General features: G+C 41.6%; 1 protein-coding gene across 1 annotated transcript in view; it reads right to left on the bottom strand.

Moving 5' to 3' along the window:
* Window positions 1-22,800, bottom strand: part of ELP1 (elongator acetyltransferase complex subunit 1) — a 58,733-nt gene extending 35,933 nt beyond the window's left edge. The window contains exons 1-13 of the mRNA XM_070459335.1: window positions 22,553-22,800; window positions 18,525-18,687; window positions 17,966-18,118; window positions 16,191-16,272; window positions 15,475-15,555; window positions 11,161-11,246; window positions 8,644-8,740; window positions 8,200-8,290; window positions 6,991-7,114; window positions 5,967-6,060; window positions 2,650-2,880; window positions 1,414-1,584; window positions 470-569 (exon numbers count right to left, since the gene is read on the bottom strand). Of these exons, the coding sequence (XP_070315436.1) occupies window positions 470-569; window positions 1,414-1,584; window positions 2,650-2,880; window positions 5,967-6,060; window positions 6,991-7,114; window positions 8,200-8,290; window positions 8,644-8,740; window positions 11,161-11,246; window positions 15,475-15,555; window positions 16,191-16,272; window positions 17,966-18,118; window positions 18,525-18,674 (1,460 nt within the window). The 5' untranslated portion in view covers window positions 18,675-18,687; window positions 22,553-22,800. The remainder of the gene's footprint in view (window positions 1-469; window positions 570-1,413; window positions 1,585-2,649; window positions 2,881-5,966; window positions 6,061-6,990; window positions 7,115-8,199; window positions 8,291-8,643; window positions 8,741-11,160; window positions 11,247-15,474; window positions 15,556-16,190; window positions 16,273-17,965; window positions 18,119-18,524; window positions 18,688-22,552) is intronic.
* Between the last annotated feature and the right edge of the window lie 103 nt (window positions 22,801-22,903).

Raw genomic sequence — 22,903 nt, 5'->3', positions numbered from 1 at the left:
TAGTATAGTTTCAAGGGAAACAAGGCTCCTGGTTTCCAACCCAAGAGCCTCAAAACGTAGCAACCAAAAGTTCTGCACTGTAGGATGAGATCGAGCAGACACTATGTTGTCAGCCACATGTTAGCAATGAATGACTCCTCGTTTGTGAAAGCAAATGCACTCTGCTCCATCATCCTCATCTCCATCTCTCCCATGGGGTTTTCCCTGGAGAAAACTCCCCAAGGGATGTTGGGGGAACGGTTTCTAAGCCAGCTTTAAGACTTACATTCCATCACCACCTATTAGCATACATGATGTTCAGATAACTGACTTCCCCAACCAAGGTGAAAAACCAGGGCCCAGGTGTTGTATCTATTTCTTGTTCCATTGAGCAACAGGCACAGGATAAGACAGTAATGGTTGGCTGAGTTTAGGACAGAGGCTGGCTGCTCCTGTTTCCAGAGGTCCAAGATAACTAAGAACAACCTACTTGTATCTTTTGTCCAGATGAGGCGTTCTAAGGGAAATTTTAAATCCATTTCCACCCACAGCTCCCAGTTTCACCGTAGAGTCTACGCTTGGACTATCACCTAGGGGGGAGAAAAAAAGCAAATATTGTCATAGTAAACTACAAACATTTTTCCTGAGATTAACGACATGAGGTCCTGTATGTTAATGGGGTTCTAAAAGGTAATCCACTTCACAAATAAAGTAATCTAGAAAATAACCACATCTCAAACTCTTTCCTAAATTTCTGCACTTTTCAGGGTAAGAATTCAAAACTTATTTAAAAACAAGGTTACCACAGCCATGAGCCAGTAGAACTCATGACACAACCATAGAATTCACCAACTCCAGGTTTTTCCAGCACATGAGGAAAGCAACTAGAAAGAGACAGCAGTGGACTGTGGAAGGACAACCAGGTTAGAAACATAAACACCTAAGTTGAGGTTCTTGCCCCTTTTTGCTCAAGCAAACTGCAAACCCTGTGGCATTCTGTTCCCTCGTCCATATACCTGGAAAACCCCACACTGACACAGTTCCTAGGAAAGCTGTGAGAGCAACTGAAAATGTGTGCAATGGTAATGAAAACTGTAAAACATGTGAAGGATGTAATGGGACACTATGTTAATTTCTAGAGTTGAGTACTATTCTTAAAAAACTAACCCTTCAACTTCAATAAAGCAAAAGGAATTGTTCTCCTTAGCCAGAGTAGGATTGAATCTCTGTCCCCCAAAACTCTACAGGTCAATTAAACAGAACAATAATAATGATATTAATTATAAATGTCAAAATTTTTGGAAAACCTAGAGTGAAGGCAACACCAAACTATAATTTACTATAGTTTGTATTTACTATACAACAAACTATAGTTTGTGTAGGAGGGATGTGATTCAGAACATCCTGATAACTGATAACAGTTTCTGAACATACCACATTTATAGACAGAAATCTGGTTACTGGCATCTAGGACAGCGAGGTCGTTACTCTTTTCAGGGTGTGCCGAGAACATGACCTGATTTACAGAGTGTGGGAGATGCAGTCGGTAGGTGCACATGGGAGGTGGAACCACACTCTGCCGGAAGACTGTCACCAACACCCTGTCTGGGAGCAAGAGAGAAGGAGGGTTAGACGTACGGATGTTCAATTTGTAAAACAGAGCCATTTTTAAAAGTCACTGTTGGTGCTTTTATAATGAATGAGCTTAAACACATTGTAGGTAAGAAAAGTAAGAAACTGGGCTCTGTTTGTATCTGCTACTATCAGCCCTTGAAAATAGGCCTGGCTACCTCCAGGCCTCGAGCAGGCCCACCTCTGGGCTTGGAGAGTCAAGTGCCAGGGACTAGGGCAAGCAGACCAAGAGGTCAGAGTTCTAGCTTTAAACCTGGGCCTGCAACCAAACCAGACTAAACCAAAATCCTTAACGCACACCCCTGTGCACGGATCTGGTAGCAAGGCGTATCTGCTTAAGTCCTCTATACAGAACGTGTGACTGCAAAATCAGCATCGTGACTACTACACAGAACATAAATCGGCACACCAACTCACATTACAATCTTAGGAGCAAGCTTTCCTTTATGTCATCAGCAATAAATGAACTGTCTATTCAGGGGATTATGGCTTTCCCCAGTCTCTTCCCCCTCAGTAAACCAACACCCTCAAACTAATTAAAAAACACCAATCCCGTCCTTGAACTAGACAGATGTCATGACCTGAACTGAACACACTGGAAAGGTATATAATTAACAAGCATTTATCAAAAACCAAAACAACGTAGCAGAGTGGTGCAGGGGTCAAGGTAGGTCTATGTCAGGGGACGAAAACAAGGCTGACACAGCAATGCCACAAGCCTACTGCAGTCTTCCTCTTGACCCGAGGTCAGAAACGTCAATGTCTTCAAAGTCCCAACAAGTAAATATGTAAAGGTCAGGGCTGCAGTACAACAGGGAGTTGGGGGAGGCAGGTGGAGAGGAGAGACCATGGTTCTTAGGGGAGTATACGCCTCACCGAAGGGTGTTCCCACTGAATCCAAACCAAAAGCACAAGTAAAAACAAAGCGAACCAGAATAATCAATTGAACAAAAATCCCCCCGTTCCAGTCAAACCACCACATCTGCAGGCCCCGGCCCAGGCCCCGCCTGGGCCCACAGACACCTTTCAGCTCCTTACTTCCATCAATAACAGCCACATTTGCCATGTCACTCAAGCTATCTCCTGCGCTCCGGTCCGTCGTCCAGCGCCAGTCATAGCAGAGGTAATGCCAGCCTTGACAGAGAATATGCAGCCTGTATGGGGTTACCGGGTCCCACATCAGAGACACAATCTTGCTCTTCCCACAGGTGTTGAAGGGCAGACTTTGCTTGAGATACCAGTGATAGTTTCCAACAGTCCAGAGCTGAACTGCAGGGGAAAATGAAACGAAGGCCGTCAGAGGCAGAGGGCAGAGGACCAGACTTCGCACCACTTGCTAGAGAGGGACAGGGATGCACTTTTCTTTTTCAAATGACCCTTTCTGCTCAGCCTCTTTGTTAAGATAATAATATTAACAATAACTGTTAAAGCAGGACTTCCCTGGAGGCCCAGTGGCTAAGACTGTGCTCCCGATGCAGGGAGCCCGAGTTTGATGCCTGGTCCAAGAACTAGAGGCCACATGCCACAACCAAGACTTGGCAGAGTCAAATAAATAAAAATAAATATTAAAAGACCAGCGAAGTGAACATAAAAAAACCTGAAAAGTGTAGCTTTTCATGAGGATAAAATGTTAAGCACTGGGATGACCCAGAGGGATGGGATGGGGAGGGAGGTGGGAGGGGGGTTCAGGATGGGGAACACATGTAAATCCATGGCTGATTCATGTCAATGTATGGCAAAAACCACTACAATAATGTAAAGTAATTAGCCTCCAACTAATAAAAATAAACGAAAAAATAAAAAAATAAAGAGCTCTATGGGAGAGAATGGGAAAAAAAAAAAAAGATGTTAGGCATCAGTAAGGCCAGAAGCACACACATTCATTTTTGCCTCTACCTTCACACTTTATGATCGTTAGGATGGAAAGCTACCAACATTGGACAGGGCCTTAGTGAACTGTTTTTTCATAAGGACTTAGAAAGAAAATTTGGCCATTAGATTAAAATGCCCAACTCAAGAGCACTAGACTAGCATCATTACATTGCATTATGCTTAAGATGTTTATTATTTTCTTCTAGCTGTTTTGCATACAGTTAAATCCATGGGAGATTATATGCAATTACCCTTTGCGACATCTCTTAAAAGAACAAGACGTAAACCTGCAGGGTGCAGGAAGCAGGAAGAAGCTGGTCAAAGAGCATAAACCTTCAGTTCCAAGTCCCAGGGATCTAAGGTAGTGTGGTGACTACAGTTAATACCACTGTATTATATACTTGAAAGTTGCTCTGAGAGTAGACTTCAGACGGCCTCACCATAACAACAACAAAAAATGATAATTCTATTAAGTGAAGATTGAGTTAATCAACCTATTGTGGTAAACACTTCAGTGTATATGCATGTATCAAATCATCACATCATACCTCCTGAATGTACTAGTTACATGTCAATTAGATCTCAATAAAGCTGGGGGGAAAAAAGACTTAATCATGTCACAGCCAACTTTTTATTAAACAGATGATAGCTGTCATAAATGATAGCTCAGTCGGTAAAGAATCTGCCTGCAATACAGGAGACCTGGGTTCGATTCTGCAGTCAGGAAGATCCCCTGGAGAAGGAAATGGCAACCCACTCCAGTATTCTTGCCTGGAGAATCCCATGGACAGAGGAGCCTGGCAGGCTACAGTCCATGGGGTCACAAGAATTGGACATGACAGTGACTAAACCCCCACCACCACCATACATAAATGAATATTTTAATTGTATTAAGGAATTTCTTTTCTTTAAGCATCTCCCTGATCACTAGCTCTTCACTCAGCAATCACAGCAAATCCAGCCTAGTTCCTGAACCAGGTTATTACGAATACTCCCCCGAGCTCTGGGTTACGTTAGATCACACACTCACATTCTGTTAGACAGGTGTGGCTCTTCCTGCACAAACACTTGCCCCGTGAGCGTATCACAGGGCCAGCCGTTAACACCTGGTGAATCAGTGGTTCTCAACTCTGGCTGCACCGTAAAAAAAATCACCTGGGAGCTCTTTTTAATAAAATTAAATATCGACATGTCGTCTCCACTGTAACACATTGAAAGCAACTCTGAGATGAGGCCTGGATAGCAACCATTTTCCTAAAGGTGCAGCCAGGGTCGAGAACTACTGTGATGAATGAATGAATGAACGAACTTCCAAATAACATTTCTGCTAAAGTTCTAGTGATTAAACGCTTTGAAAGCCACTCAGAAAATAAATGAAAAGATTTATGGAAAAAAATGCTCAGCATACTGCTATTGATGACAGTGAAAAATTACAAAACTTTAAATGTCTAACAAAATAGGGTTTAATAAACAGTAGCATAAAGCAATATATAGCAATTTAAAATGATACACATATCTGAAATGGAAATAGTTTGAGATACATTGTAAAAGCAAGCTATAAACCTATAGGTATCATACTTACATATTTAACAAAAATGAGATCATAGCTATACTGAGACATATACATAAAACCTAGGAAGACAAGAAAATTTTAATAATGACTATTATTGAGTGATAGAATTATGGAAGAATTTTTTTTCTTCCCATCTTTATTTTCTAATGTTTTTACATTTTACATATATACTGAAAATAATATTTACAATTTGATTTACCATTTAAAATCTATAAAAGATTCTTTCTTATATCTAACCTCATTTCTCTTTCACTTCCACAGTATTCCTTTGGCTAACATTCTGATTTGCTACAGTAATATCATCCATGAAGAAAAAGCAATAATGACTTGGTTATTTGATACGTCAACTTGGCTAGGCTATGGTGTCTAGCTGTTTGATGGAACACTGCTCTAGATGTTGCTGGGAAGGTATTCTGCAGATGTGATTAAACTTTCAAATCAGCTGACTTTAAGTATAGCAGATTAGCCTCCATAATGTGGACAGATCTCATCCAAAGAGTTTATGACCTTAAAGACAAAACCTGAGGCTTCCCAGAGAAAAAGGAATTTTGCCCCAAGACTGTAACACAGAATCCTGTCTGAGTTTCTAGACTGTGGGCCTGTCTTATCTCAGATTCTGGACTCAAGACTGCAACATCAACTCTTCACTAATTTTCCAACCAGCCAGCCTACCCTGATTCTATTTCTCTAGGGAATCCTGCCTGATACATAACTGAAATCATCCCATGAAAAGCTCATCACATGAAATCATCCCATGGGAAGTCCATAACCACTCTCTCATCTCCACCTGCCTGCTCAGGTGTCTTTGATCCATTTCAGGACTAACTGGAAGGGATAAAGGAAACTCTACAGCCTACTACTTTCAACTTCACTCTATGGGGCAGAAGCCGAGATATCGGTGCTGTCTTACCGTAGGTTTTCAGAGATGAATTTTCTTCCCTCTGAAGTTCTTCCAACCAAACTGCAAGCACAGTGGAATCTGCATTCCAGAAAAGGCCATTAACCTAATAGGGAAAAAAGACCTGTCACTGGCCTTTAACTATATATTTATCTCAAAATCTTTACAAAAGCTACATTTCCTACTCTCACAAGCCAAATAATTCCACAGTTGAGTCAATCCCTAGCTGTAACCTATGGAGTTATTAAGCAAATCTGTCATCACATGTGGAGGACATTTTAAAAAAATGTATTATGTTTAAGTACTTAATCAAATGCAAGGTGATATTTTTAGACAATCAGGGAACTTTGATTACAAACTAGGTATTAGATAATAGTAATAAATTATTACTAATTTTGCAAGGTGTGATAATGGAATTGTGGTTACATAACGAAAAATGTTCTTAACTGTTAGAGAAAAGAATATTGAAAATAAGATTTCTAGAATTAAAATCCTAGGAAATTTCTACAAAGTGTGTGTATGTAGGCCAGAGTAAATAATAGATGACAATAATTTTGAAAAATGCTGGTATATATCTGATGAAAGTAAGTAATAGGCACATAGGAGTTCATTAAACTCGTCTCTCAATTTTTATATTTAATTTTTTTTTACATAATTAAAAATAATCATGATTTGTTTCTGATCCCACAAAGATCTAAATGGTACACAACCTTCTTAAAGATTAAATGTTATAAGTGATAAGTATCTTTATCACTGGAAGAATTACACTTTTGTCAAAATAAACAATAAAAACTAGCATTTCTATTTCTTTTCTGTGTTTTATCTAGTGTGAGGAAAGAATGCCATTTTTTCCTCTGCAAAACCTCCTTAAGAAAAACAACTTCTGTTTTGCAAAAAATATTCAGTCATAGGAAGCCATTGCTTTTGTTACTAACTATTCTGGGGCTTCTGTTTACACACCCATATCAGACACAAACTTTCTCTACAACTGAGGACAGTCCTCTAAATTTGATGGTGAAAGAACTAAGGCACCTACCTTAACCTCATCTTTGAAGAAAGGAAGTGTAAACTGTCCATGGATAAGTCCATTTTTCTCAAAAAACACAACATCCTGCTGATTGGGTTTATCTTGCGTAGATGCAATCAAACTGCCTGAAGGCCTAAAAGCAAAAGCCCAGAGTGTCAGAACATCCAAAAGTTCACCCAGCTGGTGAAGAACAAGATGAAATTCAAAGAAACAATTTTTTTTCTACAAAAACAAGAAGCCTCCACCCAAGGAAGTTTTAAATTCTGTATTTCCTGGCAAGCAGTCACTCTAGTGTGGGACTCAATCTACCCAGAGGAGGCAGTGCCTTTTCCTGATTTGTACACACAGATTCTATTTGCCCACAAAGCATCAGATTTAGACTGCACTTGGCTGACTTTCGAAAAATACCAATAAACTATTTAAACCATTCCCAGTGTAATGTCCAATAATGCCACAACCTACTTCTCCTTCAATTATGTGTCTTCAGTAATATTCCATGTATTCAGTAATGCTCAGGTAAGCAGTCTTAAAGACTTCTCAATCTACTGAAAAAAGCTTGATCACTGCATCCTGTTTTTTATCTGTCTCTAGAATTTTAATTTAAATACATCTCTCTCTTTGCACTATCATCCAACTGCCACTCAAACAACAGTGGGAAACAGACGTTTAAAACCTAGAGACCTAGGTTTTGCCTATAACAGATGCTTCTGAGACAGAAGCTATTTCTTCTAACTATAATCAGGACAGCCACATATGACAAGAAGGTGTGACCTGCAAAAGGGAACTGAGTCAACAGGTGAATTGGGCCCGAATGCAGCCTGCCCATTCCTCAGCGAACAGGTCCCCTTCGTGTGGGAGCTTGTGCAGAGAATGGAAGTCCCTTTCCTAGTCTTCCCCAAAGCGCCACTGCCCCACCGAACTTTGCAGACTGCAACTTCCCTTCTGAGCACCTCCTGCTGTTTTACACAGTGGATTCCTGTAGGCCCTGCCTACAGCAACAAAACGTGTCGGCTTTGCAATGATGAGGTCAGCGAAGCTCAGAATCTACTACTCAAACCACATTCAGACTTCAGAAAACTAAGAAAGATACAGGCTTATAGTCAAATGAGAACAAGTGATTATCCTCCTGTGACTTATAAATACCTATATTCAATAGGTACCACCACCCCACCCTCGTTCTCTCTGGGGAGGAAGTTAAAGACTCCCTCTCGCACTCACTTCCAAGCCAGAGCAGGTCCCAGTCCGGCCACGGGCTCACTGGTTGACTGTAAAGCGAATTCCCGGCTCCACACTCTGACCTTTCGAGCCCCTGTGCAGTAGAAAGAGGGGGAAGAAATGACGATGACAAAACTTGGAGCACTGTGATAAATGCTGCCAAGTCAGAACTTCCAGACGTCTTCCTTGTTAATAAAAACTGTCATGATTTTACAAAGCCAACTAGATTAATCTTGCTAAAATGTTGTATCTAATATGTAGGAGGCTGGAAAAACAGCCTCAAAGAACTCTTCTAATGCTTAGTTCTTTATGCATTTAGCACCTAAAGCAGCACATTGTTAGGTCATGTGCAATGAAAGTAAACCCTCGGAACAAAAGAAAGAAAAACTCCCTGAACTAAGTAAGATTTTTTTTAAAGTTTTATTTAACTGCAACTTATTTCCATACCTGTTTCTGGACAAACAACACTCACAGCAAAAAACTGCCCATCGCCACGCCAGGTAACTTGTGGTCTATGGTCATCCCAGGGCAAAGCAGACTCGTGCTAAAGAGAGGGAAAAACACAGATGTTACTGGGGGCCTTAAATGATCTAGAATCTAACCAGTCTCAGGCTATTAAAGTTAAATCTTTTATGTAAGGTTTAAGCTACTTAGAAAATGAGATTCACAGAACCCTCAGGAACCCTTCTGGATGGGCCCTTAGACCCAGAAATCCTCAACCTAAAACAAGACAAAATCCTTCTCTGGGCATTAGAAAGTGGCCTCGAGGCACAGCAACAGAGAAAGAGCTGTAGATCTAGATATTAAAAATATTAAACAAAGGAATCTATCAGGTAACTATATACGGAAATAAATGTTTGTCTAAATTTGAGAGAGTACCATGTTATTTACTGTGTAAGCTTTGCAACAGTGCACAGAAGAATGAAGAAGATGAGAGGAAGGTGGGCAAGGAACAGATAGAGGAGGTAAGCCAGCAGCCATGATGAAAACATGGATAAGCGTCTCGTTCCGCAGCACAGAAGGAAGAAAGGTTTCTTTTTTTTTTTTTGTTACATCTTTCAGAGTGTCTTTATTTTTTTTTTTTTGTTTGTTTTGTAACTAATTTTATTTATTTATTTATTTATTATTATTTTTTTTTTTTTTAATTTTTATTAGTTGGAGGCTAATTACTTTACATCATTACAGTAGTTTTTGTTATACATTGATATGAAACATGTATTTATCTAGGGTGAAACAGATAACCAGCTCAGGTTGGGTACATGAGACAAGTGCTCGGGCCTGGTGCACTGGGAAAACCCAGAGGGATTGGGTGGAGAGGGAGGTGGGAGGGGGGACTGGGATGGGGAATACATGTAAATCCATGGAAGAAAGGTTTCAAGTGCCACCTGCATCTTAGTCCTGAAAGCCTTGAAGACAGAAGCCAATTCTGTTGGGCTGGGGACCAGTGACCACATAGGCAGCCTTCATCACCTTCCAGTGACAGCTAAGTCAGAATGGCGCTAATGCTACAATCGGCACAGCAGGGAATACATAGCAGCCTAACAAGATTTATTCTCAATGACACTGCCCCACAGTATAGAATATAAACTTCCTCCAGTGAAGGGCTGAGACAAAGTATGAGTTACATGAAATAAATTATGGATGGGAAATGCAAATGGCAGGCAGTGTATGATTTTCATCTATTCTAGAAGGTCAGCTCACGCAAATCTCCCATGTAGTACAGACAAAAATGCTTCCATTTTATTCCATTCTACAAAAGGCCCATATCCTGGGATGATCCTCAATTCATCTCTCTCTCACCCCATATTTGATCTATTATCAATAAGTCCTGTAGGCTCCATCTTCAAAATGTATCCAGAAAGAAGGAAAACATAAGAATTTCATTCAAGAAGAGAAATCAGGAAAAGAAAAAAAATCTAATATAAACGTATATAGGAAAAGTATAAAAACATACACATGAATTCTCAACAATGAATACAGGAGAGCAGCTCCTTCTAGGGAGGAAGCGGAAGAGTGTCAGGAAGGGATACAGAGTATTTCATTTCTGTCTGCAATGAATTTTTTTTTTTAATAAATACTGGTTGTAATTATTCTGTGAAAAAAAATGACAAACTTAGCAGTATGAAAGAAAAAGAGGATCTTTCTCATTCACTAATGTCTCTAAGCAGCTTATGTCCATGACCACCCTCTACCTGTGAAACAGAGCAGGACCCTTGGTGGTCCTTGCCCCCCAACCCACCCCCGCCACCATGGCCTCAGCTTGCCTTCTGTCCATGGAAAAACTTCAGCTAAACAATAAATTCAAACAGAGAGGTGAGAAAAATGAAGAAACAAAGGAAAACAGCCAAACAAGATTAAATAATAGTAGTTTAGTCATTAAGCACGGTCAAGGACCTTTAATTCCTCAACGGACATAGCTAATTTTCTGAGCCATATCCTGTGAGCTATCTTAGAGATTCTAAAACCCCCCACTGGGTGAAAGAAGTTAACTACATGATGACCGGACTGTAGCCATGACAAAAGTTGCCGCAATTCTGAGAACTGGCCTCAAAGAAACGGGAACAAACTGACCCTAGAACTAAAGATTAACTGTACTTATCAAGATGACATGGATCAGACCACCACATGACCAATTTCAAGGTGACTGCCAGAGTTGACTTTACTGTTTCTGCATGTAGTCCTGTCACTCAGCCTATAAAAACTCTTGCCCAGTGGATACTCGGGTGGGGCTGGGGGGCAGGGAATGCCAGCCTTTGGAGAGAAGTGCACCCCCTTCCCCTCTCAGTTGTCAGCATCCAGAATAAAGCAAACTTTCCTTTCCACCAACTCTGCCTCTTGATTGGCTTTAGAGCAGCAAGCAGTTGGATTCCTTTCTGTAACATCTGGACACTCAAGAGTTCCTGGTGGGAAGCAGAACTTCTATTTGTTCCAAACAAAGTTCTTTATCCATCAGACCAACCTTACCATTTGCATCTGAAAAGCTGCTTGCCTGCCTTCAGATCCATGGAACTGCGTCTCCTTTCTGCCCCAACCAACAGTGATGAACTTGCCTAGAGAACAATTGAGAGAGAACATGCAAGACCATCAATAAGCTAAATAAAATAAAGGCCGATTCAAGAAGTTGGGTCCTCTGAGACTTCTCAATAAATTGACCAGCAGTCAAGATGTTAAAAACCTATGTTTCACATTATATGCTCAGTGATTTTGAAGACTCTGAAATACTCTTATTTTGGAACATTACTGCCATCATATATAAATTCCCTTGATGACAGTCAGCAATCTACCTCACTTGACAAGAAAGAATAACGAAACGTGAAAAATCTGTGTGATATGTCCATGGATAACAAAAACATAAGAACTAAGAGCCGGGAATAAAATTCCAATTTTAAATGTTCAATTTGCTAAATGTATCCAGCCTCCTTGCTAGTGAGGGAGATCACAGATTATGGAATTCAACTCCTCACAGAGACAGAGACTGAGACCCCCTCAGGGACAAAGGCCAAAATTATATCACAGGGCTTCTGCCTTCCAAGTTGGGCTTCTTTTTAAATCATAATGCTGAGCTTACTACCTAAAACATAAAGTCAGAGTTGCTGAAATGATGCAGCTCTTCTGTTCCTGGAAGTAGGATCCAGCATCCTCCAGATGGACAGCTATGACAGAGATGTTCTTGAGAGCATCCATCAGATTCAGGACCCAAATACTTCCTCCCTACAACTGATGCTGACTCTGCCGAAGCAGGGCTGCTTATAATTTCTATGAATTATGGGTTGGCACGACTGTTTCCAGTCTGCTCTGCTTGGGCACATCCAAGTATTGTATAGATCACACCGCAGAGCATGCCCTGCTGTTGTATTCAAACAGTAGTGCCTAGCTGGTGCATGCCCCTGGGTTTCTATGCAAAAGTTTCCAGAGAGGTAAAGGGTCTGGAGGGAAGCAGAAAACCTCTCCCAGTGGGGGATCAGATAATAAGTGATGGGACTACCACAGAAATCAGCAAACTATAGCCTCATTACAAATCATTACAGCATCATTACAAATAAACTTGTACCGGAGCACAGCCAAACCCATTTCCTTATGTATTATCTCTGGGTGCTTTCCTACCATGTCAGTGGAGTTGGGCAGCTGGAACAGAGACCATACGGCCTGTAAAGCCGGAAAACATCACTATCCAGCTCTTTACAGAACAAGTTTGACACCTGGGTTACAAGAAACACATCTATCCACCACTTCACAGAGTGACTTTTTGTACTGACAAATACATTTTTAAGACCCAGGACCCTGACTTGGACTCCTCCTCCTTTGACATACTCTATCAGACTTATGAAAAAGTTGGCAGGATGAACTAGAGAGCACTTTCCCATGCAAAGCTGTGTGCTTCTTACCTCTATGACTGTCCTCAAAGCTGGATGCCCCAGAGTCCCCCCCCCTGGACCCTAGATCCAGCTCCATACCTGCTCCCTGAGCTAGCAAAACTGGAGCTTGTCAACGACTCCCAGCCCACAGCTCCGGCTTCTGCTGAGCATCAGCTCCTTCTAATTTACCTGCTTCATGTGGTGATCCCATATGACCCTCCAACAAATTCCAAACAGAACTCACCACCCACCTCTCACAGACCACATTTCCCCACCTTTCCTCTCAGGTACTGGCATCTTTATTTTCACAACCTGAGTTTCTGGCGACAGTCCAACTAAACTTTCTCCTTCACCTTACACACCATTCTCTAAACTGGTATTTCTCAAACTAGCTAGGGTAAAAGAGGAACCAGGCATGTATAATCCTAAAATGTTTCTCATAATTCCAAAAAATGTATTCCTATCTTCACTGAGAATCAAAACTTTTCTGCATTTTTCCCCTTTTCTAGTCCCACACCTTCATCTCTCACCTGGGTTCCTGTAGCAGCTTCCTACCAGGTCACCCTGTCTCCAGTCTCTTCCCTCTCAACAATCAATTGTGCATCATCAAAACCTTTCATGACTGATCTCCTATAATTCACTGTCTAAATTCTCTATCAAACTTAATCAAAATCTCTCCCTTTTATTTCATTCCACATCCATATCCTCTCACTAGGCAATGCTGACGTACTCACAGTTGCCTGAACCAGCCAAGACGTGTCAAAGGCTTCTATGAAACATCCTGCCTTGGAAAGAACTGATTCAGTTACTTGGACCGCTCCCACATCCTCAACCCGCATCTACCCAACACCAGATAAGCCAGAGCTCAGCTCAAGTTGGCCTCCTCTGGGAAGTCTTCCCTCCCCATGTCTCCTTTTCTCTCCTTTTGTCACCCTAATACTTGCAATGTTCTATTATTATTGAACCAACGGGATCCCTTAAGGAAAAAGCAGTTTTAGCCACAGTACCTACTCAAACATTATTTCTTTTTTTTTTTTTTTCATTTATTTTTATTAGTTGGAGGCTAATTACTTTACAACATTGCAGTGGTTTTTGTCATACATTGACATGAATTAGCCATGGATTGACATGTATTCCCCATCCCGGTCCCCCCTCCCACCTCCCTCTCCACGCGATCCCTCTGGCTCTTCCCAGTGCACCAGGCCCGAGCACTTGTCTCATGCATCCAACCTGGGCTGGTGATCTGTTTCACCCTAGATAATATACATGTTTCAATGCTGTTCTCTTGAAACATCCCACCCTCGCCTTCTCCCACAGAGTCCAAAAGTCTGTTCTATACATCTGAGTCTCTTTCTATGTGGTATATAGGGTTATCGTTACCATCTTTCTAAATTCCATACATATGTGTTAGTATACTGTAATGGTCTTTATCTTTCTGGCTTACTTCGCTCTGTATAATGGGCTCCAGTTTCATCCATCTCATTAGAACTGATTCAAATGAATTCTTTTTAATGGCTGAGTAATATTCCATGGTGTATATGTACCACAGCTTCTTCATCCATTCGTCTGCTGATGGGCATCCGGGTTGCTTCCATGTCCTGGCTATTATAAACAGTGCTGCGATGAACACTGGGGTGCACGTGTCTCTTTCAGATCTGGTTTCCTCAGTGTGTATGCCCAGAAGTGGGATTGCTGGGTCATATGGCAGGTCTATTTCCAGCTTTTTAAGAAATCTCCACACTGTTTTCCATAGTGGCTGTACTAATTTGCATTCCCACCAACAGTGTAAGAGGGTTCCCTTTTCTCCACACCCTCTCCAGCATTTATTGCTTGTAGACTTTTGGATAGCAGCCATCCTGACTGGCGTGTAATGGTACCTCATTGTGGTTTTGATTTGCATTTCTCTGATAATGAGTGATGTTGAGCATCTTTTCATGTGTTTTTTTAGCCATCTGTATGTCTTCCTTGGAGAAATGTCTGTTTAGTTCTTTGGCCCATTTTTTGATTGGGTCATTTATTTTTCTGGAGTTGAGCTGGAGGAGTTGCTTGTATATTTTTGAGATTAATCCTTTGTCTGTTGCTTCGTTTGCTATTATTTTCTCCCAATCTGAGGGCTGTCTTTTCACCTTGCTTATAGTTTCCTTTGTTGTGCAAAAGCTTTTAAGTTTCATTAGGTCCCATTTGTTTATTTTTGCTTTTGTTTCTAAAATTCTGGGATGTGGGTCATAGAGGATCCTGCTGTGATTCAAACATTATTTCTGAACAAATTATTTTTGAATGAAAAAATGAGCAGCAATTTTCTAAATGATTTCTAAGTTGGTTGAACAAGACTACATGAAGTGAGAACTCAGCAAAAGTTAAAATACCATCGCCCCCATTCCCCTCCTCAATCAAGCCAGCTACCTGGTACCCTCAAGTTAGTCAGAGCTGCTTAGACTCAAGAAGCATCTCCACTCTTCTCTTCAATACTTCCATGGCCTAGTGCCCGTATCACCTCAGCTAGATCCGAGCAAGAAAACAATCTGATGGTTCCCATGACAACTCAGGTCTAATCAATAGGAACAGAAGTCAGCTCTCTACCCACCTCTCTTGTATTTTCCCCCAAACCATGTATCAGAAATGCTCTCCTTATTCCAGCCAGTATAGTCCTTTTCATCAAACCCCATGACTAAGCCTAATCTGGGTTTGGGCAATAACAACCCAACCTATAAGCACAGATTCTTATTTCCCAGGTTACTGACAAAGCCAACTCTCAGACCTGAAGAGCCACCAGAGGAATGCCTTTTAAGAGCTGCAATGAACTGAAGGAACTGGGCTATCAGACACTTAATTAAGTCAGGGTTTAAGCTTCATAGCTCTTTGGGCTTATGACCATCAGTGGCAAGAAAAGTCACAAAATGTTTCAAACAAAAGTTATACTTACTTTCACCAAAATCATCCTGGTGGATCTGCTGTTCCATGATTGGTTCGAAGTCTTTTGTCATCATAATTAGGGTCTGCTGACCTTGAAGGAGCACAAACAAGAATGATTTTGTTCTCATTTAACAAACCTGCCGTTCCGTAAGTATCTACAGCACTGCAAGATACAGAGCTGAAGTGGAAGAGTTTGTAAGCAAAATAGGGAAGACAGAATTCATTCAAAATGTTCTGACTCTCATTACACACACAAAAAAGTTTTGACTGTGTAAGTCACCTGGTGCTTATTCTCAGCTATTTATGTATGTCAAACTGACATAAAAATGCACATAGCCCTTCCTCCTCCACTAACTGCAACTGTTTAGTCACCAAGATACCTCTTCGAGTGTATAGCTTATCAGGATGCTGGTTTACAGAATCTCAGCCAGAACGAAAAGAATTATAGGACAAAAAAAGGACTGGAAGAGCAGTTTTCAGAATCAGTTTATTTTATACAGCAACTCTTCCTCTTAAGAGGATATCAAAACAAACACTGCTGACATTTTTAACTATAACTACAGACTTCGCAGTAACTTTTTAAAACAACGTGTTCACAAGTAAAACTTAACTCAATTGTTTCAAGAAACGCTGTTTTGAAACCTAAGCACCCTAAAACTTAAGTCTTTGAGCTGTCAGGAGTCATGTCTGATAAAGTCACGAGTTAGGGACCGGTGACATGCTTACCTGTGGCAAGCAGCACCAGCTCTTGGTCAGGACTCCAACTCATGACAGAGATACCACTGGCTACACTTCCGACACATTCCAGCTGAGAGAGACATTGTGAAATGTTAAGAGAAATATGAAAATATAAGCACCTTGATAAATGTTTGTTATGACCGTAATCAAAATAATTCACAACAAAACACCCCAAGGTGAAATTAAGCAGTAAACATCTTTTCAGTAACAGGTATTAACAGATCAGGCGTGACACAGACCATGGGGACTAGATGTGACGACGGCCACTCCATTCCTCCCATTAAAGAGCTAAAAGGTGCCTCTACAGTGGGGTGAGGGCTGTAACTGAGGTCTCCAGGAATTAAGTGGGGAATTAGAGCAAAGAATGACAAATGGCCCAGGTGAGTTCAGGAAAGCCTCTCTGAGGAGGTGCTTTAAAGGATAGAAACAGGGCTAGGAAGGAGAGACTGGGGGAAAAAATGTGGTGTTAAGGCACAGAATTATAAAAAAGAGCAGTTAAAAATCAGCTGCCACTAAAGCATACAGTATACACATACACAGGAATGATGGGGGTGGGAGGTGAGGCTAAAAAGGAATTTGGCAAATAGATGGTGAACGTCTGATAAGGCACAAGAAGGAATACATGGATTCTGTCTTGCAGACACTGTGATGCCATAAATAGGGAGGATCAGTACCATCTGATGGAGACCCGTGGATTACAGGAGCTCAGTAATTAGGAAAAAATCCCACAAAATGTTTCACAAGTAAACGCACACCTTTTAAATGTAAGAAACACCAATTTACACTTGGTGGCTTTGATGTTTCTCACCAGGAACTGAGAGGAAGGTTTATCATTGTACTAAATGGAACCATTAAAAGCAAAGGTACCAGATTTACACTGCCAGGGTTCAAAGCTCACCTGAAAACTGTTTGACCTTGGCCTAGCCTCAATTTCCTTTCCTGAAGAATGAGAAAACAACTAGCTACTTCACAAGGTTATAGTGAAAAATTAAAAAATTCATGTAATTTTGCATGAAAAATACTTTAAAAAGTGCCTGGCAGGAAAAAAAAAAGTGCCTGGCACGCTGTAAATATTTAATAAATGCCAGCTGTTATTATTATTATCCCATGATTAGTAATATAACTCTCGTGACACATCAGTGTTAAAGAGATCACAGCTAAGGGAGTTATCAATGAAGTTTAAAAAGCTATCAAGGTGAGTAAAGAAATTCAGAAACTCAGCCTTATGCTAGAGTAGAGAAGGAGGCAAGTCGTTGAAATCTATCTCCTCTGATGCTCATAAAATGTGCACAAAATGAAACTGTATCACCTTAGTATCTGTAGTTCAGGGACTCTACAGTCAGTCATCAAAAAGAGGCCTACTCAGCATTCTTAAGAGAAAACATGAGCCATCTAAACATCCCAAAGACTTCCTAAGCTGAAAAATAAGGGTTACAACTCAGGATCGGATTCTAGCAAGAGGTGAGCCATACCACACAAGAATGGCCAGGTTTGAGGTTTTGTTCTTATCTGGAATGCTCTCATTGTTCTAATTAATAAATGCAGCAGACAAAACTGAGTTTAAGAAGAATACTGAAACACAGATAAAACCATGCCAACAATTTTCTGTACAGAACCGTAAAATGTAAAGACTATAATTTGCAAAATGCCTAAATATTATGGCTCCTGGTATTTTAAACATCTATGAAAAACTATTGACATGATACAAAAAAAGACGTTTGAGGATACTTGAGATTTCCTCCTCCCTGGTCTCCCTCGCTTACCTGGTGTGTGGTGAGATTACAAAGCAGGACATCTCCAGAGGCTGTGGCCACACACACAGACTCCTGATCCAGCAAGTCCTGAATACCAATGATGCAGCCACTTCCATCCTCTGGGAGAAAGCCTTCTGCCACCAAAGGAATTTCATTTTTCACCTTTCACCAAGACAAACAAGCAAATTAAGTCAATCTACTCTCAAGAACAATTCATAACATTTCCAGAAGTAAAACATTTTTTAAATGTTTCTTTTATAATACAAAAGCTTTCAAAAATTTTTCCTAGATTAAAATCCAAACCTTCACTTGAGAAATATCACAACACTATCATCTTTAACAAAGAAAACAGTTAATATGCTTCTTTTGCCAAGCAAACTTAAAAACAAAAACCTGGTCTCTTTGGAGATATCCAATAAAACATGAAGCTAAAAAGTACAATTTTCTAAAATTTACAGAGTCAGGGGAAAAGGGACTAAGAATATCATCACCTAAAATACATTAGTAGCAAAATATAATTAAGGCGAGATATCAGAATCCACCCAAATATCTTCCATCAATAACTTACCTCTCCCGTGACAGGGTCTACCTCTACCAGTCCATATTCTGAGCCGATGAGCACTGTCCCCTGCTCGGTTCGGAGAGAGAGGCACTGTGGTTTCCCTTGAACCTGAATATCCCTGAACTCCAGGCTCCGAAGTAACTTTAGATTTCTCATGATGAAGCAATGCCTAAAAAATAGTACAAATACCGGTAATGAAGCTTTAATTTATCTGAGAAATAGAAACAGCTTTTTAACGACAAATGACACTCCAGTACAAGCAAAATTATTCAGGGAGCAGAGAAGTCAGAATAACCAGAAAAAAAAAAAAGATTTAATCTGAACCCACAGAGAGTAAGTGATAGCAACCCAACCAATTGTTTAAATCTAGGGTTTACAAAGTGAGGCTGTGAAATCTATTTTACATTCTCACTCTTTGGAAGAGGCAAGATTCTCAACTTTTAGAGTTTTTTCTTCAAAAAAGATTTAACATCAGTTATTTTGTGAGGAAGCTAAGAACACAATGAATGAGAAAACATGTTACTTCTGCACATGAGGATATCTTTGTAACTTGACAGATTTACAAAATTGTATAAAAATCTACATGTATACATACTGGCAGGTGAAGAAAATACAATTACTTTAATATCACCAACTACATTTATAAACTGGCTTTATATCTCAATTAAAAAGTTAAAATTAAAATCAAACTGAAATAAAGAAAAGCAATTACTGCTCTCAGACAGAAAAAACACTACGAAATTACAATAGGATCCTTCAAAACAATGATCAACAATTGGAGGAGTTTGATAACATAATATCACTACTTCACGTAACTCCACTTTTCTGGTCTGGTTTTCACCAGGGCAATAGAAAAGCTGAGAAACGAATGATCAAAGGAAATATACTTTGGTTTGGCAAAATCAGACTTGCTTTAATGCATAACATTATCTAAGAGGGAAAAAAAGGCTTATATGCTAGATATTTATATCCAGACCCCTTTAAGGTTTATAAGTAGAATTCCCTAACTTATGTTGCTGCTGCTGCTGCTGCTAAGTCACTTCAGTCGTGTCCGACTCTGCGACCCCACAGACGGCAGCCCACCAGGCTCCCCCCCGGGCCCTGGGATTCTCCAGGCAAGAACACTGGAGTGGGTTGCCATTTCCTTCTCCATAACTTACGTTAGGAGTGACAATTACACGGACTACACTGGCATAACTGTCACCTTAATCCAAGGTGAATTCTCTCATCTTGCATTTTGTACATATGACAACGAAAGAATAAACACAAGACATTTCTTATACTACATAGCAGATTAAGCGCAGTTTGAATGAGGCAACATAAAATGTGAGTTCAGAGGAAGGCAAGACCACATGGTAGAAGTGAGGAGCAGAATCAAGGCAGACAATGGTTTTGTAAGCTTTCATGACATATTTAAGAAATTCTGGGAATTATTTGAACCTGAATTCTACCATGCAGACTTTTTAGATCTAATCCTGTATAGAAAGCTTGGGTTTTTTTAAAGCATATAGAAATTACATTATTTTTCATCTAAAGACACCACAAAGATGACCACTGAAAGGAAGATCTGAGATGAGAGAATGTCTGGGCGAGAGGGGGGTAAACAAGGAACAGCAAGAGATGAAAACAGGCGACAGAGGATGAGATGTATTTCAAGCTGGTTTCAGTTCAGTTCAGTCACTCAGTCATGTCCGACTCTTTGTGACCCCATGAATCGCAGCACGCCAGGCTTCCCTGTCCATCACCAACTCCCAGAGTTTACTCAAACTCATGCCCATTGAGTCGGTGATGCCATCCAGCCATCTCATCCTCTGTCGTCCCCTTCTCCTCCTGCCCCCAATCCCTCCCAGCATCAGGGTCTTTTCCAATGAGCCAACTCTTCACATCAGGTGGCCAAAGTATTGGAGTTTCAGCTTCAGCATCAGTCCATCCAATGAACACCCAGGACTGATCTCCTTTAGGATGGACTGGTTGAATCTCCTTGCAGTTCAAGGGACTTTCAAGAGTCCTCTCCAACACCACAGTTCAAAAGCATCAATTTTTCGGCGCTCAGCTTTCTTCACAGTCCAACTCTCACATCCATACATGACCATTGGGAAAACCATAGCCCTGACAGACGGACCTTTGTTGGCAAAGCAAGCTGGTTTAGCTAATAATAATTATGCTGTTATTGTTGCCATGATAAGATCATAAAAATGTCTTTCTGTAAACTTGCATTCTATTCATCAATAACCTCTAGACCCCAGCATAATAATTTGGAAGGTAAAGGCACAAGGAACTGAGGACTCCCTTTTTCCTGTAACCTTGCTGTTCCAGTCAATGTTGCCCCAGCAATGGACCTTCCTCCTTCCAGGGGCCCCTGGTCCCAGTCTCCAGCACTCCCAGGACCAGCCTGGTGACAACCACCCCAGAGGTACCAGCACTAAGCAGACAGGTGCCCCTCCAGGTGCTGACATCTACCAACATGGAGCTCCTCCTCTGAATTCCGGAGTTATCTACACCAGCTTTACAATGTCCCTCCTTTAAGGTTAAGTCATGATAACCCCAATGGCTTCCCTTGTTCTGATCCTCAGATCTAGCTAAGTGTTGTAACTTCTTCCATCAGTTTACTTTTTAGTTATTTCACTGCTCCTTTCTGCTTTTTGTTCTCCCAGGAACTACTTAACCACTTCTTCCTATTAAATTCTGTTGAAATACAGTCTGTTTTCTGCTTTCCTGACTAGACCCTAACTGACAGACATAGCAAACAAACTGAGTTCTCAAATCACTGAGCCAATCAATATCACCAGCCAAGGGCAGCTCACCATTCATCCCCCTTCTCCCCAATCCTCCCAGCCTTAAAATGAACTTCTCTACATTTTCACACCCATTATCTTTATTCCTTTATCTTCTCAGAAGTGTTCTATTTCTTTTCAAGACCAGGAAAGGAGAATCCTCCAAACTTCCCAGGACCTTGGCTTATCAGCCCCCCTTTTTTTTACATCTGCAATCTCCAACTTCCCTGCCCTCAATTCATCCTTTCTCAGCCCACTAATGTGCTAAAGATCTCACCACACCACAGATCAATCCTGGATCCTCCATGCAATTCTGACAATGCCTCTATTTTCTTCCTTTGCTCCTCATCCATTCACCTCTTATCTAACTATCATGTCCATGACCATAAGTACCAAACAGATCATTAATATGTTTATTAGATCTAAATGTTTAGCCCTGACCTTCCCCAAAATGAACACTAAACTCACATTTTCAACCTCCTACTGCTAGGATTTCTCAAATGCAAACCTGTTAAATGGCTTACTATTCTTGACCAAATTAGTTTCCCCGCTGGGGACATGGCATTTCTACTTTCTCTGTCCTTCAAGTTGTAAGTGTTTGCTTTCCTTTTGCCCACACTTTCATAACAAACTATTCACTGGTTACTGCCCTGACTGTCAATGAATGGTTTGAATCCTTTACACAGTATGTAACCCTACCATCGGCTACATCAAACACTGCCTGAGCATTTGATAAGTGCTAATTCTGGACAAGAAATGACTACAGTCACTGCCTCCACAGAGGTCACAGGGTAACAGGGGAGAGGGGCCACCTGGGAGAGCATATAACATGGAGAAGCACAGGGACGACATTTCCAAGAAAAAGTCGCAGGTGCCAAAAGGGGCTCACAACACATCATCTGAACTCCGCCCAGCTCTCTCTCAAGTGCATTGTTAGGCTTTAATTGGTGCATTAACTGGCTCAGCTGTATTGTCCGCCCCTGCAAGGAATCGGAGCTTGCGTAGTGTGCGGCTGGGGGAGCAGCAGGTATTCCCCGCCTGCCACGCCGCGTGGAGCCCTCTGATGGCCGCGGGTGCAGCAGGTGGTAAGTCGGCAGCCACACAACTCAAAGCTCGAGGGCAGAGGTGGTCCCGCCGCACTTCACTCTGGGGCCTGCAGCAGGCAGCGACAAAGCGCTCGGGGAATCTCTTCATCGGGACACCCTCTGGAGGACAGGGCCCGTCTCTGTGCCACCCCACCTAGGCCGCTTGAGCGCTCACCTGCGCCGCACTCCTAGGACCCCCCAAAGAGCTGTGCGTCCACCGTGGGTCGCGCACTCGCCTCTGTCCGCTGCTCTTGAGCTCGCGCGGCGTGCACTGGGTCACCGTGCCGCTCGACCCCCTCCGGTAGTGGCTGAAGCGGGGCCTCGGAGAGGCTAGCCGCGGGACCCTGACGAGCGAGCGACACCAACCACGACCCCAGCCGAGCTGCGCGGGAGTGACGTCACGAGGAGGGGGCGTGGCCAGCTTTCTCCGGTGCCCTGCGAAGTATGGTGAGGAGCTGCGCTGGCCACCGGCCCCTACGCTACGTCTTCCTGTCCAGCCTATTGTATTTGACTTCTGCTTTGACGT

The sequence above is a fragment of the Odocoileus virginianus genome, chromosome 31 (assembly GCF_023699985.2).
Source record: "Odocoileus virginianus isolate 20LAN1187 ecotype Illinois chromosome 31, Ovbor_1.2, whole genome shotgun sequence".
In the NCBI taxonomy this organism is placed as follows: Eukaryota; Metazoa; Chordata; class Mammalia; order Artiodactyla; family Cervidae; genus Odocoileus; species Odocoileus virginianus.
The sequence above is the reverse complement of the archived record's forward strand: the minus strand, read 5'-3'. Positions and strand labels throughout refer to the sequence as shown.